General features: G+C 38.4%; 1 protein-coding gene across 3 annotated transcripts in view; it reads left to right on the forward strand.

Annotated features, from left to right (window-relative positions):
- MON2 (MON2 homolog, regulator of endosome-to-Golgi trafficking) overlaps positions 1 to 21,212 on the forward strand; it is a 124,960-nt gene that overhangs the window by 81,707 nt on the left and 22,041 nt on the right. For 2 of the 3 annotated variants that reach the window (XM_079774207.1, XM_079774209.1), the window contains 6 exons: positions 597 to 795; positions 4,293 to 4,921; positions 10,815 to 10,958; positions 11,580 to 11,597; positions 11,880 to 12,008; positions 14,297 to 14,487. In XM_079774207.1, the coding sequence (XP_079630333.1) occupies positions 597 to 795; positions 4,293 to 4,921; positions 10,815 to 10,958; positions 11,580 to 11,597; positions 11,880 to 12,008; positions 14,297 to 14,487 (1,310 nt within the window). The remainder of the gene's footprint in view (positions 1 to 596; positions 796 to 4,292; positions 4,922 to 10,814; positions 10,959 to 11,579; positions 11,598 to 11,879; positions 12,009 to 14,296; positions 14,488 to 21,212) is intronic. The other variant, XM_079774208.1, reaches the window with a different exon arrangement.

The following is a 21,212-nucleotide window of genomic DNA, read 5'->3' on the forward strand; positions in this document are numbered from 1 at the left end:
TATAGAAATTTTTCACAGGCTACAGGTAGTCTGCCAAGTTTTTTGCCATATGCTCATTCCTTATCCTACTCATTTTTTTGTAGCATTTAACCTTGTTGATTAGTTTCTCCATAAAATTTCTTTTCTTGGTTTGTTTCATAGCATACTTCTGGTTCTCTATTCAATTTTTATTTTAATTTATTTTCTTATTCCTTCCTCTGAATCTACCCTTTAAATATAAACATTTTCCAAGTCCTGAAACCATTTCCTGTTTCATTTTTCCACATATCTTCATCTAATCCTGAAGCATCAGTTATAAGCTCCTATCTAAATATCTTCTGTAATTATATTTTTTGCCTGGACCCTTCTCATTAGTTTTGTTCTTTTTTTATACATTACCCCATAGATGCTCCACTAACACTTCAACCCAACAGTCTTAGATGTTGTTCTTTCTAATTTATTTTAATTTTTCATATTCCATGACTTATATAAGAATACTTCTAGTGTTCAATTTCTTCTAATATAGAGGGATTGATTAGATTGTCAGATATAATTTTTGTAATAATTCCTAATCTATGTTATCAATACTTTTTATGTGTATTTTTATAAATATTCAGGTTCTCTTTCATCTATTGGACCGAGTTCGAGAGTCTTCTACCACTGCAGACAAAGAAAAGATTGAATCCGGAGGTGGCAATATTCTCATTCATCATTCAAGGGACACAGCAGAGAAGCAGTGGGCTGAGACATGGGTTTTAACATTGGCCGGAGTAGCAAGAATCTTCAACACTAGAAGATATTTACTGCAACCTTTAGGTGTGTGTGTGTGTGTATTTTTTTCCTGGTGATACAGATAATTCATGATAAAGAAAATTTGGAAAATACAAAAGATTTTTTTTGAAATTCATATACAATGCTACTTCCCAAGAATAATCTTAACTGCCAGTCTTTGTGTTAATGTGCGGTTTGTGCATAAGCAGTTTTCATTGAAAAAATAAGTATTACCTGCTATGGGCTAGCATCAAGGGAATATAATGAGCAAAAAATATACCATCCTTGCTGTCATGGGCATGAGGAAGAAGTATAACTACATTAAAAATGCAAAATTGCTACAATTATAAATGCTATAAAGGAGTGGTGCATTATGAGCTTATAATAGATATTTAACCAGGCCAGTGAGGTCCAGATAGTCTTCCCTAAGAAAGCATTATTTTATCTGAGATTTCAAGGATATGAGATTTCATTAGGTGAGGGTAAAATGCAAGTTGAAGGGCCTTATAGGCAGAGAGAACATGTAGAAGAGATAGAAGAAAATTGGTTGGGAGATGTTGAGGACCTTAGCATGTTTGAAGGTTTGGAATGAAAGTGTGATTCCAGATGAAGTTGTAGAGGTAGAGAAAGGCCAAACCATGCAAAACTCTGGAGTTCATGTTCATAAGTTAGAACTTCATCCAACAGCAGTGAAAAACTACTAAAAGGTTTTAATTCATATTGTGACATGATCAGATATGCAGTTCTAAAAGGTCACTGTGGATGGTATGAAATGGCAGCAAGGAAGGAAGGCAGGACACTATTAGACTGGTTAGGTTAGGAAGCTGTTGGTGCAGATCAGTAGTTCTCAACCAGGGCCAATTTTGCCCTCCCCCTTTTCCCTCCAGGACATTTGGCAATGTCTGGAGATATTTTTGGTTGTCACCACTGGTGAGGGACAAGTGCTGGTGGAATCTGGGGAGTAGAGGCAACAGATGCACAACAAAGAAGTATCTAACCGAAAATGTCCATAGTACTGAGATTGAAAAGCCCCAGTGTAGACTATAGTACCTTCAATTTTGGTGGGAGTGATAGGGGTGATAGAAAAAGTGAACAGAAATACTTTTGTACATAATTGAGCATGCTATACATATTTTATTTTTTAGTTTATTATTTTATATATATATATATATATATTTTTTTTTTTTTCTGTTTTTGTTGAAGCATAAGCTTATTTACTTTTTCTGTAGGCTTTTTTTGTGTGGTGGTCTTCATGCACATTTTTTCCCCAAAAAATAACTTATTGTGCTTCATTTTGCATTTTAGGATTAACATATATATTGAAAACTTAATGTAAAATATATGTACAATGAAATGTACCAATTTTAACTGTATATTTGCTGAGTTTTGACAAAATAAGCATCATTTTTAATACCTCCATAATAGTTATTTTATTTTAAAAGCTAAGAACTAATGTAGATTTAGATTTTTAGAAATGAAGACATTAAGTAGTTTGTCTTGCTTTCATAACTTTTTACAATTTGAAGACTAAAAATGTTTTTTATTTAGAATGAAGTTCATATTTTTAACATAAACATGTGTAATATATAATTTCCTAGTCTTTTAGAAAAAGGACTTTTTCCTAGACATAGAGTATATTAATAGAGAAATTGCTTTTGTTTAGCTATTTTGATAGTTGTTTGTGTTTGTTTTTTTAAAAATATATTTTATTGATTTTTTTACAGAGAGGAAGGGAGAGGGACAGGGAGTTAGAAACATCGATGAGAGAGAAACATCGATCAGCTGCCTCCTGCACACCTCCTACTGGGGATGTGCCCACAACCAAGGTACATGCCCTTGAACAGAATCGAACCTGGGACCTTTCAGTCCGCAGGCCGACGCTCTGTCCATTGAGCCAAACTGGTTAGGGCTATTTTGATAGTTTTTAAACATAATTTGTCAAAGCTCTTTGAATAGTTTACTGAAAAAAATCTGTTTTTTATTGGATGTAAAAATTATACCTTAATATTTAAATTAAAAAAAGAGAATAGAAAAGAGGCAGAAAACTGGGAAGGTGTTATAGTTTGTCCTATATAGGCAGAGTGGTACTTATTGTTTCATACCAGATCTGTTTCTAGCTTTTCCTATTAATTGTATGCTTCCTCAAAAAAAAAAAAATCAAAAAAATCAAGTATGGTGCCAGGTGGGTGCTACAATTATTTGGGAGATCTCTTTGTAAATTATATGTGTCTAACTACTATGCTATACATCTGAAACTAATATAAAATGATATTGAATGTCAACTGTAATTGAAAAACATTTAAAAAAATAACTTTAAATAAATAAATAAAATCAAGTTGTTTATAGCCTTTCAAAGGCTATAAAATTCGATTATTTATATATGTTCCATAACCTACTTATGTTATCCTACTTTGAAAAATGTCAATTCCTCTGATTTTTGCATTATTTAAGTGCAAGTATGTAGGTAACAAAGCAGCTCTTAAAGTAAAAATATTTGTTAACAAACCATTGGGCCAGATTGCTGTTAAGAATAAGGTCATTTTTGCTGGACTTCATAGAAACAAATTACACCTGGGTTTATTATATGTTTAGTTGGTCATAGTAGTAGAGCAAGAGATTGATCAGTGGAAACCAGCAACTACCATTCAGCTCATGCCTTGCTGACTCATTTTCGTGTGAGGGAAACAAATTTATACTCATTATGAAAGGACAGTCTATTCATTTTGTCCTGGTAACTAACTATTATGGATGAAAAATGTTTAAGAAAGTTATACAACTGCCCTGGCCAATGTGGCTCAGTTGGTTGGGCGGTGTCTTGTGCACTGAAAGGTTGCTGGTTTGATTTCCAGTCAGGGCACATACCCCAGTTGTCGGCTTGACCCCTGTGGGGGTTGAGGTCATGCAGGAGGCAGCCGATTGATGTTTCACTATTACATCGGTGTTTCTTTCTCTTTCACTCTCCATTTCTATCTCAAAATCAAGAAAAAAATCTTTTTAAAAAAAGTTGTATAACTATAAATTATTTAAATATGAAAACTAAAGTTTAATGGAATATGACAGTTTAAACATTTAGACCTATAAAATAATGTTTCATACTGTTATAGCTTATAACTTTTCCAATATATTTAAGAATGATAACATCTTAATCATTAATAAAGGCAGATAGATAGACTGAAGATGTTACTAAAAAGCTTTTGTTTTTACCCTATTAAGTTTTTTTCTTTTCTCCTTTGGCAAAAGTACTAGGATATAGTATAAACATGTATATTTAACGTTAATAGAGTTTTGTTTTTAAGACAAAAACATTGTTTGATATACCCATTATCTAATCTCTTCTTGGTGCCCTTTGTTCCTGTATCTGAAAAATAATTTACTGGATTTTCAGGTTGTAATGGTTTTAATTCACATTGTTAATAACCTTGGTACCTAAGCAGTTTTTTTCTAGTTCCATAGGAATTTAAGCAGAAAAATAAAGCAAATAGATTCTAAAGTGTCTAGTAGAGAACATTTATGATATATATTTTTTTCTCTTCTTAATATAGGAGACTTTTCAAGAGCATGGGATGTTCTTCTTGACCATATACAATCAGCAGCACTCAGCAAAAACAATGAAGTATCTCTGGCTGCACTGAAAAGCTTCCAGGAAATTTTACAGATTGTGTCCCCTGTCAGAGACTCAGATAAGCCTGAGACACCGCCTTCAGTTAATGTACCTGTGTCTGTCCTTTTAGGGTCAATATCAGGCCCTGGCCTGAGCAGGCCATTTGTAAGAACAGATTCCATTGGAGAAAGACTTGGAAGATATAGTAGCTCTGAGCCACCCATAGTTACTGATGAGCTTGAAGATTTGAATCTCTGGTGGGCTGCATGGAATACCTGGTATAGAATTGGATCTGAAAGCACTAAGCCTCCTATTACTTTTGATAAACTGACTTTTATTCCCAGCCAGCCTTTTCTTACAGCTTTAATTCAGATATTTCCAGCTCTCTACCAACACATAAAAACTGGTTTCAACATGGATGACTTGCAAAAATTAGGGGTCATATTGCACAGTGCTGTTTCAGTCCCAATAAGTTCAGATGCATCTCCTTTCATTCTTCCATCGTATACTGAAGCAGTTTTGACAAGTTTACAGGAAGCTGTACTTACAGCTTTAGATGTTCTCCAAAAGGTAATAGAATTTTAATGGCTGTCTAAGCAAAAATGCATATTTTTTTACTTTGCTACGTATTTTTTGGTAATTCTGGATCGTTAGGATTGTTATGTATATATACTTTGGGATAAGTTCAGGATTGTAAACATCTAGTTATTTTAAAAACGGGTTGTTTTCTGGTAATTCAGGTTTGTTTTGAGAGTCGTTAAGAAACTGCCTGCATATTGTTTCTATTCACCAACATTTTTGGTTTGTTCATACATCTCTTTATAAGAGGATAATACTTTTTGGAATAACAGCTTTTGTCTGGTACTTATGTAATTAGAAAATAAGCAATGGGATTACATATATTTTTTTATCTGCAATTAAATCTAGCTCTGGAATTGTTGGAAGCTTATTTTAAAAATAAGTAAGGATAAATTTATAAAGTATTTCACAAAAATTTTAGAAAGTTATATTTTTACCTATGTGTTTTGTTACTGCAAAAAATTAAAACAGACAGACCTAAATATCATTGCATAAATTCTAATTAGCAAGCAGTACCAGATCAAAATAAAAAAAATCTTTAAACTTTAAGGTAATTGTTAGTGTAATTCACAACCAAAATGCTGAAGAACAAAATGCAAACTGAAGAGATAGCAATTCCAGTATAGTAGCTATGACATTCTAACAATACTAGTGCCCACGTGCAAGGATTCATGCACATTGAAAGGAAATTAATTAGAAGGTGGCTAGTGGGGCGGGACTAGGCGAGACAGTCCGGACACGCCCTGGAGCCAACTTCTCGTGGTCCCTCCCCGGCCCCCTGCACCTGGGCTGGCTGCACCTGGGGCAGCGCTGTGGCTCGAAGGGCATCTGCGGAGTGAGCGGTTTCCCTCTGGCAGGTGGGGTCCTTTGGCCTGGCCTGCGGAGATCAGGCCGAAACCAGCTCTCTGACATCCCCCAAGGGGTCCCAGATTGCGAGAGGGTAGTTCTTAGGTGATGGATGCACCCCAAAATTGGGCTCCCTCCTCTCTGGTTCCGGGGTGCGTCACCTGAGAACCACCGTGCCAAGTCACCACAGCTTGGCAGCTCCTGCGTTGAGTGTCTGCCCCTTGGTGTCAGTGCACGTCATAGCTACCAGTCAGAGTGTCTGCCCCCTGGTGGTCATTGCGTGTCATAGCTACCAGTCGGACAGTCACTTAGCCTTTTATATATATAGATTAGAATGGAACTAGAACCTGATTATACATGTGTGATCAGTAACCATTTATGTACTGTAAATCATGTTTTCCATTTAACTGATTACACACATCCAACTGGAATGATGGACATTTTCACATGAAGAATGGTGGTTTCTGCTATATGGCAATACCTCTTATTTGCTTCTGGAGGAAGTCTAGCTGAGCAGTAATTCTTTATCTGTTTAATCCTATTATACAAAGAAACAAATTGTGTAGAAACTTAAAATTTAAGAGAATCTGGCTTTAAAAAAATTTATTGTAGTATCAGTTTTCCACAATTGAAATAAAAATAGCTATTTTTAATTAAGCAATATTCTTCAGATTGCTTTTTGATTCTCAGGGGTGGAATGTAGGTTCTCAATAATTACTCCCCTCCCCCCCCTTGATTGATCATGCTCATAAATCACTTATAGACTGCCCAGAGGGAATGGAAAAGTTATTTTATCAAAAAAGAAAAGCCACAGGCCTTGTGGAATGCCTATAATCTACAACTCTCATTCAGATGTTTGATTCAAACTTTTATATATGTGTAGAGGATAAAAATAAACAAGAAACAACAAATGCCAAAAACTCTCTTCAAGAGAAAAAGTATATCATTACAACAAAACAAAACAACAAAAACACCCTCTGCTTTAGCAGTAAGACAATAAGTGGAATCATTCATTCCAGTTACTAGGAATTTGTTCTAAGCCTTGAAAACAACATATACCTTCAACCTGAAACTTAAGAAGCTTTATATTGTTCATTTATATCAATTGATATTTTGCATTGTTAATTTTCATTGTATCCATTACTTGAAAATAATATAATATGGAAGTCTTTAATATTTCCTGAGAAAAATTTACATATTTCATAATCTGTGAGAATGTTTTTATATTTTCCTCCATGGGTTTTGGCAAGTTTTTGCTTTGGGATTTTATCCTAATAAACTATTCAGCAAAACATTTTATTGATTAAAAACTATTTTCCTTCCTAAAAGGAAAAACTTATATTTTTAAAAAGATTTTTTAAATTGATTTTTAGAGAGAGAGGAAAGGAGAGGGAGAGAGAAACATCGATGTGAGAGGGGAACATATATTGGCTGCCTCTTGCATGCCCCCAACCGGGGATCAAGCCTGCAACCCATGCATGTGCCCTGACTGGGAATGGAACCAGCAAACCCTTCTGTGCTCAGGATGATGCCCAACAAACTGAGCCACACCAGCCAGGGCAGAAAAACTCTTTTTTTTATTTCTTTAGCCTTATATTCAGGGTCACAGTCTTCTCTTAGTTCCCAAATCACTAGTTCCCAACTAAATTGTCTTAGTTATGTATGCTAATTGATTTTTTTTCAAGACATTTTGGCATACATGAGGGACCTGAGAATTTGATTATCTGCTTTTATTAAGTTCTGAGATCAGGAGACTGCATCTGTCTTATTTATTGCTAAACTTCCTAAAGTCAGATGGCTAAATACCCTATCTGTCTCCATCATCACAATTGCTGGAGTGGTACTCCAGGAAACATCATCACATTGTATGTGAAATGGTGCCTTTGGAGTTGTTCAGTGAAACCATGTCTTCTTATAGGGGCAAGTTTCTGAATCTCTCTATACTTCAGATACCTCATCTATAAAATGAAAATAATCTATAACTTTTTGCCCTATTAAATGGGATAATATTTGTAAGATATTTAGTGCCTGGCACAGTTAAACATTCAGCATTTGTTTAGCTGTTACTATCTTCATCATCAGTTTCTCTAGCAAAGGCCTTAGAACATCGTAGGTACTGAATGAATTATTGTAGATTACTTAGAGAAACCTTGAACCGTACTGGAGGTTGGATGTCCAGTTTTTGTTCTTGTTTTCACATATACAGTTTTTAAGAACTAGAGTGGGGTGGGGGGGGGGCAATGGTAAGATATGTACACATATAATACCTTAATAAAAAAAAATTGAAAAAAGAAAAAAGAACTAATAGGAAATATTCTTCAGATTGCTTATTGATTCTCAGTGTGGGACTAAAATCTGTTATCAAGTTTTATTATAGGTTTTTGTGATATATCAACTTCACAATACTAAAGAAGAAAAGCCAATAATTTTTTCTTATATGGAGTTTGTTAAAAAAAAAAGTTGACTGTATATTATACACTTTAAGATTCCAGAATAGCTTTATAATCTACTATAACACTACTTATGTTTTATTTTTATAAAGGAACACAGAAAATCCCAGCGCATAGTCAAAATCATTATTTGGTGCTAAGATATTTCCAGAGAAATTCTGATACTAAGTTTACTAAGTTATCAACACAGGCTTCTTTTTTTCTTTTTAGCTATCCTATCTAATAAAAGAGTAATATGCAAATTGAACATCACTCCAACACACAAGATGGCTGCCCCCATATGGACACAAGATGGCCACCACAAGATGGCCAGCAGGGGAGGGCAGTTAGGAGGGACCAGGCCTGCAAGGGAGGGCAGTTGGGGGCGATCAAGCCTGCAGGGGAGGGCAGTTAGGGGTAACCAGGCTGGCAGAGGAGGGAAGTTGGGGGCAACCGGGCCTGCAGGGAAGGGCAGTTGGGGGGACCCAGGCCTGCAGGGGAGGGCAGTTAGGGGCAAACAGGCTGGCAGGGGAGCAGTTAGGCATCAATCGGGCTGGCAGGGGAGTGGTTAGGGGGTGATCGGGCTGGCAGGCAGAAGCGGTTAGGGGCAATCAGGAAGGCAGGCAGGCGAGCAGTTGGGAGCCAGCAGTCCTGGATTGTGAGAGGGATGTCCGACTGCCCGTTTAGGCCCGATCCGGTAGGGGTCCCAGATTGGAGAGGGTGCAGGCTGGGCTGAGGGACACCCCCCCACACCCCCCGTGCACGAATTTCGTGCACCGGGCCTCTAGTTGAAAATAATTCACTTAGGATAATTGTCTCTTTTCCATAGTACTTGTTTACTTCTAAGAGTTAAGACTTAGCAAAACGTTAATGAAGAAGGTGAAACTATTAGAAGTAATTAGTAGGGAGAATTTTTTTTTCCTCACCTGAAATACTTTTTGAATTTAGAGAGAGGAAGGAGGAGAGACAGAGACAGACAGACAGAGATATCCATGTGAGAAACATCGATCAGTTGCCTCCTGCCTAGACCAGGGATTGAACCCACAACCCAGTTATGTGCCCTGACCTGGAATTGAACCTGCCACCTTTTGGTAAAGGAAACCAATTGAGCCACACTGCCCAGGGCTAGAGAGAATTTTTTTATCATTCAGGTTCTTCATTAACTATTTCTGGCAAAAATAGCTAAATATTGAGACATGGTGTTATTTTTTCACATTGTAATTATAAAACGATCTAACTTAGGTATGGGCAGCACTTTGCTTATCCACTTTCTATCTTAGGACAGTTATATCTAAACTTTCAGTTATAGCTAAATGGCTATATCTTCTCTGAGAGAAAATGAAACTAATCTATTGTCTGACAGTTAAAAAGCCACAGATTATAAAAAATATATAAATGTAAATATCTTTTTAAAGAGATTCCTTAAGATTTTGAGTGCTGTGAATTTTGACTTAGTATTTTGAGGGTAGCTGAAGTGTAGAGTGATCATGTTTTTTTTGTTTTGTAGAGCACAGATATATTTTAGGCATTCTATAAATAATATCATTAAATATTTGTTCTCACGGAGATAAATAAACACTAAAACAGGAAAATATGAAAGGATGAGAGGAAAATACACATTTGTGGCTAGAAAAAAATAAAAAGATAAGATTGATTTAAGTACTTTTGACATTTGAATTGGTAATTAAAATCTGCAATGATGGTCATTTTATTCTGTTTTATAAAATTATTTGTAGCAATAAGTTTAATTATATTAAAATATTTAAATTTTTAAAATCAAGTCTATATTCAGATATATTAGACATTATTAAATATATACTACTCTGTTAAAAATTAATATATAGATTTCTACTAGAAACAATTTTTCATGATTTATTTTCCTAATTATAATGCACATTTGTTAAAGTCAGTGGACCAGGCGAGGTGCAAAAATCAGCTGTCATTTCCAAGAACTGATCTCATCACTGAAAGAGTAGTCACTATCATCTTGGTCAGTGAAGCATTCTTAATGGTCTGATGCCTGCACTACTGAACAAATGATCAGATTGTAGGACCTCAGGACTTCCTGGGATTTCTCTTTAAGTGCTTGCCCTGTATCCAATCTATTAAATAAAAATATCACACTTAAAAAAAATCCTCACCCAAAGATATTTTTTTCATTGATTTTTTAGAGAGAATGAAAGGAGGAGGGAGGGTGGCGAGAAAGAAAGAAGCATCAACATGACAGGCACATCGATTGGTTGCCTACCACGTGTGCCCTGACCAGGGCCTGATATCGAACAGCAACTGAAATATGTGCCCTTGACTGGCAATTGAACCCACACCCCTTCAGTCTGAGGGCAGATGCCCTAACACACTGAGAAACGCGGCCAGGGAAATATTACACTTTTTATTTTTAAAAAATTTTTAGTTGATTTATACATTTAGCCTATACTTTACTCAATAATAGTTTAAAATAGCTTAAATGTCCTTCAGGGCTTATAAAAGATTGTATGATACGTAAAACAGGGCAGTTTTTATGATTATTTGGTTAAGCAAATGCATGTAACAGTAAAGAACTTAATAGAGTTCAGATTATGCATTCTACTGTTCATATTTTGCTTTTATAGGCCATCTGTATAGGACCAGAAAACATGCAGATAATGTATCCAGCTATATTTGACCAGTTACTGGCATTTGTAGAATTTTCCTGTAAACCTCCACAGTATGGACAGCTGGAAACAAAGCACATTGCAAATGCAAAATATAATCAGGTAATTTACTCTAAATTATATTTACTATGTAAGATTTTATGGCTTATACGTACAAGTCAGTTCTACTTAAGAGGGACTCTGATTACCTCAGAAATTTTTCATTCACATATAAACCCTCATATGTCTGGTAACAGTTTTAGCTTAAAAGAAATACTATTTGTAGAATCTTTTCTGTGTTTCTTTTTTTTTTGCTTATGATTTTCATTTCCAAAATGGTTCTCTAGGAAGTTTGGCCTTTCACGTTACTGTGTAGTACATCTTCTTCAAAGTTCCTTTCTTGGCTGCCCCAGCCCACTATAAAATGACTTCTAAATCTTTAAGCCTAATCTTTCCTAAAATAGATAACTACAATGCAGAATGAAAATATCTGTGTGATTAAATAAGAAGTCTACTACTGGTGTGAAATTTAGTTGGATTTTACATTAAAGATTTTTATAGCCATAATTGGCGAATTTTAAATCTGTTTTGGCTTAGGAGAAAAGTAAATTTCTGAATGCATGCACATGCTGATTTTGTTCACACAACATAAAAATTATAATTTTACATGGTGCGAAAAGTAGTTTTAATGTGTATTAACTCTTTTCATTCTATTTGTCTTGCAACACAATGGAATCACAATAGATCCAACTATTTGCACCGGTGAGTTAAATTTCCTAAAATTGTCCTAACCTATTGACAACAAAGTACATCTTTTCCAGTTCTTGATAGAATGCTCTATGTGCTTTTGTTGATAATTTTGATTTTGCCTGGCTGAAAATTATTATTTCATGAAGTACATATCTCTTTGAAAACTTTGCATGTAATATAATCTGACAAAACCAAGGCCTGAACTTTAAGACAAAGAAGCTTTCTGTTTGAAAGCAATACAATTTCATTTAATCTCATTTATTTTTAATTCCATGTGAAAATATTACTTTCTAGGCGGAATGGGTGGCCTTGAATTATGTACCGTTTGCTGAAAGGTCTTTAGAAGTAGTTGTGGATTTATACCAAAAAACAGCCTGTCACAAAGCAGTGGTGAATGAGAAAGTACTCCAGAATATCATTAAGGTATTTCTTTTTAAAAAATGTTTATACTTTTATTTGATGATGACAGTATTGTTGAAGTAACCCTTTAGATAATAATGTTTTATCATATATTGAAAATATAATTCATATTATTACTTATAGTGACTTTTCTCCAATGTTCATGGATAATACTTAGAAACTTGTTTAAAGTATGAGGATTTTTTAATGAAAACTATTAAGTGAATATGCATTAGATTTTTTGTAATTTTGCCACATAAGACAATGCGTTGAGGGTCCTGTTTCTTAGGATGATACTCCTTATACTTTGATGTTGATGAGCATTCAGGGAGAAATTGACAATTCAGCCCATTGATTCAATTGATCATGCATAATTTTAACAGTCATTTTTACTTTTCAATTAGAATAGATATACAATGTTATGTTAGTTTCCGGTGTTGACAATTATTTTAAAAATTCATCTCTTCTTGACTGTGTCCCATTCCTTCAAAAGCTTATTTCTTGTTTTTTCCTCTGTCTCTCTCTGTCTCCCTCACCCTTCCCCTATCTCTAAAAATCAATAAAAACTTTTTTTTAAGTGTTGTTACTTTTTCAGGGTCACTGGAGATAGGATTTAAAAGTATACTAGGTGTACCGTTTAATAATGCGGATTTTTTTCAATAGATGGAGTTACACGTATGTTATATATGCGATTTGCTATGTGTGCTATTTTGTTGTATTGACAACAAGCTTCAAAACTTCATATATCAAATTTGCTGAAGGTGTTAACATCATAGATATTTTTACACTTAAAAATGTCGAATTTCGTGCAAATAAAAGAGCATTTGCGGGAAGTTTTAATTCATTATTTTGAAGAAAAGTGCTGCTGAAAGTTATCGTATACTTTGGGAAGCTTATGGTGAACATGCTCCATCTCAAGATACTTGTGAATGCTGGCTTAAACGCTTTAAAAGTGATGATTTCTATGTGAAAGACAAAGAAAGTCCAGGTCAACCCAAAAAGTTTGAAGACCAACAATTACAAGCATTATTGGATGAAGATGCATGTCAAACTCAAAAACAACATGCAGAAAGATTAAACATTGCTCAGCAAACAATTTCCGATCATTTACAAGCAATGGGAAAGATTTTAAAGGAAGGAAAATGGGTATGCCACATAAACTGAACGAAAGACAAATGGAAAACTGAAAGTCATCAGTAAAATGTTACTTCAACGGCATGAAAGAAAGTCTTTTTTGCATCTAATTGTGACTGGCGATGAAAAGTGGATTTATTTTGAGAATCCCAAACACACAAAATCATGGGTTGATCCAGGTCAACCATCAACATGGACTGCAAGGCCAAATCGCTTTGGAAAGAAAACAATACTCTGTGTTTGGTGGGATCAGGAAGGTGTGGTGTATTATGAGCTTTTTAAAACCAGGTGAAACCGTTAATACTGATTGCTACTGACAACGAATAATCAGTTTGAACCATGCTTTGATCGTAAAACGACCAGAATGTGCCAGAAGACACGGCAAAGTAATTTTGCTTCATGATGACGCACCATCACACACTTCAAAACCAGTTAAAGACACATTAAAAGATCTTGCTTGGGAAGTATTAACCCACCTGCTGTATTCACCAGACCTTGCTCCTTCAGATGACCACTTGTTCTGATCGATGGCACATGCACTTTCTGAGCAGCACTTCAAAACATACGAAGAAGTAGAAAACTGGGTCTCTGAATGGTTTGCCTCAAAACAAGAAAAGTTCTATTGGGACAGTATCCACAAATTACCTGAAGGATGGGGGAAATGTGTAGCTAGCGATGGATATTACTTTGAATAAAGCACTTTTGATGTTTCTCTTAAAATTATAGTGTTTTCTTTGGTTACAAAATCCGCTATTATTAACCGGTACACCTAGTATCTTTCTAGGCAGCAGGATTTGAAAACTGTAATGGAGAATTGGTCTTTCTGGAAAATAACATCCTTCTTTAAATGAAATGTCTATGCCAGTGGTCGGCAAACTGCGGCTCGCGAGCCACATGATGCACTTTGGCCCCTTGAGTGTGGCTCTTCCACAAAATACCACGTGCGGGCGCGCACGTACAGTGCGATTGAAACTTCGTGGCCCATGCGCAGAAGTCGGTTTTCGGCTCTCAAAAGAAATTTCAGTCATTGTACTGTTGATATTTGGCTCTGTTGACTAATGAGTTTGCCGACCACTGTCTATGCTATTATTTTTTCTCTTATAATTATATAAAAATAATTAAAGTTGTGTGTATATATTTTAATGAATACTTATCTTAAATTGTCTATATTTTTACAGACCCTTAGGGTTCCTCTCAGTTTGAAGTATTCCTGCCCTTCTGAAAGCACATGGAAACTGGCAGTATCTTCTCTCCTCAAAGTTCTTTCTATTGGGCTACCTGTTGCCCGGCAGCATGCTTCTTCTGGAAAATTTGACAGTATGTGGCCAGAACTAGCCAATACTTTTGAAGACTTTCTTTTTACTAAAAGGTCAGCTCATTTATTTTTGCAATTAGGACAATCTTTCAAGAAGTGTATACCATGCCTGTTATTGCTCTAAAAACAGTATTTCTAATTATTCATTAACTAAGTAATTGGTTATTGAGAATCATAGCTTATGCAAAGCACAGCTGGATTAGGCATTTATCCATTTAGCATATCATCTGTGAGCAATGGAGATTTTGTACTTTACAATGATTTTGGTAGTAAGATAGGAATCTATATATATAAAAGCTTAAGCGACTGTCCGACAGTTGGACATTCGACCAGTAGCTTTGATGCTCAAGACCACCACGGGGCAGATGCTCAACGCACAGGTATGGAAACATGGAACAGACTGATGAATCTCAGAGGGAAGGGGGTAGGAGGGAGGGTGGAAAGAGATTAACCAAAGATCTTATATGCATACTAGAGGCCCAGTACATGAAAATTCATGCACTGGAGGGGGGTTCCTCAGCCTGGCCTGCCCCCTCTCACAGTCCGGGAGCCCTCACTGGCGAGAGGCAACCCGTCGATCAGGAGAAGGCGATGCCCCCATCACACCTCTGCTGCCGCCACTGCCAGCAGCAAAAGCCTCAGCCAGCCCTGGTTACCTGAGCCTCGGGCGGCCCTGGGTGGCTGGGCAGCCACCATCCGAGGCTTGCCTGTACCTCGGGCATTGGCTGGGCAGCTGCCATCCGAGGCTTGTCTGTGCCTCGGGCTTGCCCTGGGCAGCTGGGCGGCTGAGCAGCCACCATCCAAGGCTTGCCTGTGCCTCGGGCACCGGCTAGGCAGCTGCTATCCGAGGCTTGCCTGCGCCTTGGGCGTCATCTGGGCAGCTGACATCTGAGGTTTGCCTGCGCCTCGGGCCGGCCCTAGGTGACTGGGCAGCTGCCATCCAAGGCTTGCTTGTGGTTTGGGCCGGCCCTTGGGCAGCTGGGGGGCTGAGGGTGGTCCGGCTGCACTGTGCACCTGCCGCCCTCCTGGCTGGGCTGAAAGGACTGTGGGACTCTGGCGGCAGGCACAAGGAGCAGCCGGACCCACCTGAGGGCGGGTCCGGCCACACCGCGCGCCTGCCACCCCCCACCCCTGGTGGGGCTGAAAAGACTGGGGAACTCTGGCATGGCTAAAGGGACTGGGTGCCGCCATCTTGTGGCTATGGGCGCTGCTATCTTTGTGGCTGTGTGACAGTCAATTTGCATATTCTCTCTTTATTAGATAGGACCAGAGGCCCGGTGCACAGATTTGTGCACTGGTGGGATTATTTAGCCTGGACTGCAGGGATCGGGCCGAAATGGGCCCGGTGCACGGATTCGTGCACCTGCGGGGTCCCTTGGCTTGGCCTGCGGGGATCAGGCTGAAACCAGCCCGGTGCACACATTCATGTACCAGTGGGGTCCCTTGGCCTGGCCTGCAGGGATCGGGCTGAAACCGGCAGTCCCAACATCCCCCAAGGGGTTCCGGATTGCAAGAGGGTGCAGGCCAGACCAAGGGACCCCACCAGTGCATGAATCTGTGCACCAGGCCTCTAGTCTATATATAAGATTATATGAAAGCATCATAATTAAAGGACCATGGTTTTGACTGGATGAAGCCAAGAAGGTCCATTTTTTAAAACCGTGCCCATTTGGCATTACATGAAGAAAGTAATTTTAGAAAACCAGTGTTTTACCTGAATAAATATGGCCAATGGCAGTAATGATCAGCTCTTTAATATATTTAGGTTTGGCTGTTCTTAAACAATTAAAAATATGTATACAGTAGTCCCCCCTTATCCACGGGGGTACATTTCAAGACTCCCTGAAACCACAGATAGTACCAACCCTATTTACTATGTTTTGTCCTGTACATATATAACTATGATAGAGTATAATTTATATACTAGGCACATTAAGAGATTAACAATAGCTTATAAGAAAAAGAACAATTAAAATAATATACTGAAATAAAAATTAGGTGAATAAGATTTTTTAAAAAGATGTTTAGGTTTGGCAAATAAAAATGGAATTTTCATTGTGTGATATTCAACTGAGGGCATAAGTTAAGGATGCTCTTTGACCCCTCACTGAGAGTGGGATAATTGGAACACAGACTAAATATTTTGAGTAAGGAATCTGCTGCTGTCCATCTAGAGGTGTACTATCCAATGCAGTAGTCACTAGCTGTAATTAATTAAAAATTTTAACTAAGTAAAATTAAAAGTTCAGTTTAGTCACTAGCAAGGTTTCAAATTCTTATTGCCATATGTGACTAGTGGCTGCCATGTTGGACAGTGCAGATTATTGAACATCTCCATCCTCATAGAAAGTTCATTTGGGTACCACCGATCTAAAATATGACATTTTACTATCAATGAACTTATCTGTAATAGCTGTGATAGCCAGGTAGTCTTAAGTTTTACATTTAATTTTCCTTTTTTTTCTTTCTACAATCTAATTTTCTTTGTACTATGGTAGTGAAACCCTGTGACAATGAAAAATTTTCCATTTTTATATCCTTTAATCATTTTGAAAGCCTATAGAATGATAAACATGGCATACACAGCTATGTAACCATATAAACTATTAGCTTGTAATTATTTAAATTATGAATTTGAGATACTTTGAGAGAAAAAAACTACATTAGTACACTGATAATGATCTGATGAAGCCACAACAGAATGATTTAGCTGAAGAGATTATGTTTTTCTAATGTTGTTATTTAGTAAAAAAAATGGTTATAAACAGAAATAGGCTCATAGATACAGAGAACAAACTGATGGTTGCCAGATGGGCAAGGGGTTAGGGAGCTGGGTGCAAAAAGTGAAGAGGTTAAGTACAAATTGGTAGTTACAAAATAGTCATGGGGATGTAAAGTACAGCATAGAGCATATAGTTAATAATATTTTAATAACTATGTATAGTGCCAGGTGGGTAATACTAGAATTACAGGGAACATTTCATAAGATATATAAATGTCTAAACACTACGCTATACACGTGAAACTAATCCTATATAATAAAAGCCTAATATGCAAATTGTCCGACTGGGAGTTCGATTGAGAGTTCGATCGCTCACTATGATGTGTGCTGACCACCAGGGGGCGGCGCAGAACATGGCTGGTGTTGGCGATGTGGTGCTGGCAGCAGGAGGCAGTGGAGGCGCTGCTGGCCCCAATGGGCCCTAATGAGGGTGGGACTGCAGTAGGATGGTGGGTGGCGCTAGGCCAAGGTGGGGGTGAGCAGGGTCCTGATTGTGACCAGCAGTGGCTGCAGGAGGCAAGGCTGCCACCCAGCTCCCAGGCGCTGAGGGAGCTGGGCAGGGGGGCCTGGCCCTGATCAATCACCCCAAAGATGGAATAGTGGAACAGGTGAGGTGATGGCGCCAGACAAAGGAGGGGTTCCAGGCAGGGCTGTGGGGCTGTGAGGTTGGGGGTGTGGGTGTAAGCGGGGGCCCGATTCCTGCAGGCCACCTCAAGGGACCTCACCCATGCATGAAATCGTGCACTGGGCCTCTAGTCTATATATATAAAAGCCTAAGCAACCATCCAACCGTTTGACTGTCTGACTGGTAGCTATGACGCACAATGACCACCAGGGGCAGACGCCCAACACAGGAGCTGCTGAGCTGTGATGACTAGGCAGCTGCGGTTCTCAGGTGACGCACCCGGAACCAGAGAGGAGGGAGCCCGATTCTGGGGTGCATCACCATAAAACTGCCCTCTCGTGATCCAGGACCCCTTGGGGATAAAATAATATTGAATGTCAACTTTAATTGAAAAATTAAAAAAAAAGCCCTGCCCAGTTTTTCTTAGTGGTTAGAGCATCATCCTTCGGACTGAAGAGTCTCAGGTTCGATTGCCAGTTAAGGGCACATACCTGGCTTGCTGGTTCAATCCCCATCCCTAGTCCCAGTCTTGTTCACATTATTGTCTTTCCTTCTCTCTCTCTCTCTCTCTCTCTCTCTCTCTCTCTCTCTCTCTTGCTCTTGCCCTCGTTCTCTCCTCCCCTCTCTAAAATCAATGGAAAAAATATTTTCAGGTGAGGATTAACTAACTAACTAAATAATTAAAAGTTGTTGAGTGCAGAAGGGTTAACTTACATTTTTCTCTGTAAAAACTTCTCTGATATTTGAGAATTCAAACTGACATGTGATTCTAATTCCTGTTTCTGAAAATGGTCAGACTTTGTTTTGCTTTCTTATGTATTTTTCACTTCTAGAAATTTTATTGATACCAATGCAAACATACTCTTTGTATTTGCAGGAAACAAATTATGTTTTTATCTTTAAAATAATCCTGAAAATTTGAATTCCTTTGTGGACTTCATTGCCCAAATCTCGGTGTTAATTTATATAAAACTAGGAGCCCAGCATACGATATCACACGGTGCTGCCCACCCACCTGCAGCCCTGCCTTGACACCCGATCCTGTCCACACAGAGCTCTAGCATGCCTGGCCCAGCCCCCAAACCCTCTGGCCTTCTCTGGCCGCTTCATGCCCCGCCCTCAGTTCCTCGAGTCGCCTTGGGCTGGTCCCGCTTTCTCCAGGTGCCTCCCCGCTTCCGCCCTGTCTCTGTAACAAGGGGGCTGCTCCGCCCCATCATGGTGCTGGAGGAGAGCATGGAAGCCTCCTGTCTGCTGTGCTCCTTCCCCTGGCAGGTGGGCCGCGGGGCACTCAGAGTGTGAGCTATGGGTGGCAAAGGACTGGTGAGGGGGGCGCTATGGGCTCTCACCCCTGTCCTCCCTGGCATGGGATGGTCCCGCCTCCTTCGGGCACCTCCCTTCTTCCGCCCCATCTCCTGAGCAACACCCCAGCTAATATGCTAATGACCTGGTCGTTACCCGTTACGGTGTCCTGACCGTTAGCATATTAGCTCTTTATTAGTATAGATGAGTATATTTATAAACTTAAATTTTTTCCTTTTTCCTCCAATTATCTATCTGTGTATGCATGTTGCCCTAATAATAAACTGAATAAGCTTTTTTAAAAAAATTGAAGTAACATTGGTTTATAACATTATATAAATTTCAGATGTACAACATTACAGTTTATTATCTGTATACATTATAAATAACATGTTCACCACCAAAAGTGGTTTCCACCTGTCAGTATACATTTGACCCTTATTAACCATTTTGCCTCCCCCTCCACCTTCATTCCCTTCTGATAACCACCAATCTGTTGTCCTTATCTTTGAGTTTGTTTTTATTTTTGTTTCTTTTTTTTCTTTACATTCTATATGAGTGAAATCATACAATTTTCTATCTGACTTATTTAATTAGCATAATACCCTCAAGTCCATCTGTGTCGTAAAAGGCAATATTTCTTCTTTTTTATGGTCACGTAATATTCAGGTGTGTGTATGTGTGCGCGTGTGTGCACATGCCAAATCTTTAGTCATCCATTGATGAACAGTTTATTTAAATATCTGGGCTATTGTAAATAATGCTGTAATAAACATGGGGGTACATATATATTTTTGAATTTGTGTTTTCATAATCATTTTTAATAGATATTTTTATTGATTTCAGAGAGGAAGGGAGAGGGATAGAGAGATAGCAACATCAATGATGAGAGAAAATCATTGATTGGCTACCTTCTGCATGCCCCACACTAGGGATCAAGCCCACAACTCAGGCATGTGCCCTGACTGGGAATCGAACCGTGAGCTCCTGGTTCAACCACTGAGCCAGCTGGGCAGTATTCTTCAGACAAATACCTACAAGTGGGATAGCTGACTCATATGGTAGTTCTATTCCTCATTTTTTTAGGAACCTCCATACAGTTTTCCATAGTGATTGCACCAACTTACAATCCCAGTATCAGGGTATACTAGTAAGTGTTCTCTTTTCGCTACCTCCTCTCTAACACTTGTTATTTCTTATATTTTTTTAATCAATTTGTTTTTTTGTTGTTGAGTTGTATGAGTTCATGATATATTTTGCATATTAATCCCTTATCAGAAAATATCATTTGAAAGTATCTTCTTCCATTCAGTTGTTTGCTTTTTTGTTTTATTTATGTTTTCCTTTGTTGTGCAGAGGCTTTTAGTTTGTAGTTTTGTTTACTTGAGGCCCGGTGCACGAAATTCGTTCTAAGGACGCGGCATTAACTTAGGGGTGGAAAGGACACAAATGGAATAGAAGATGGAGCCATTTCCGTTCAGATTCAAACCAAGTTAACAAGGCAGAAAAAACACTGGACACCATGAAAGAATGAGATGAAATGGTTTGGTAGGGAGTGTCACAGACCTCGCAGGGACAGCACCTGGGGCTCCGGACATAATGCGAGCAGAGAGGGGGCTGGTTGAGAGGAAGTGCATGGAATGGCCTGGGAGTAGGAACAAGAGGGTGATATGCAGAAGGTGGGCCCCAACTGGGTGATGATAGGGGGCAAGCCTGCGGGAGGTGGCCAAGTGCCCCCACCTCTGCTGAGGGGTGCATGCGTCTGTCCTGGGAGCTACGGCTGATGGAGAGGGAGGCTATGGCTCTGTGTGGATGAGTTGCCAATGAGAGCCTCCCTGCAGCCAGAGTACTCAGTGTTCTCAACACGGTGGGAGCACAGGATCACATACACAACGTAACGAAAGAAAAAGCATCCTATTCCCAACTTATTCACAGACTTCTGTTTCTGGTATCTATATTCCCAATTGTACACAGTAAATTTGGAAAAAGAAAAAAGATTTGTACATGATATGACTGCATCTTTAGAAAACCCAAGTGATCACAACCAGAGCACTTTTAACACCTAGTGAGCCA

Source organism: Cnephaeus nilssonii (assembly GCF_951640355.1).
Source record: "Cnephaeus nilssonii genome assembly, chromosome: 6".
Lineage (NCBI taxonomy): Eukaryota > Metazoa > Chordata > Mammalia > Chiroptera > Vespertilionidae > Cnephaeus > Cnephaeus nilssonii.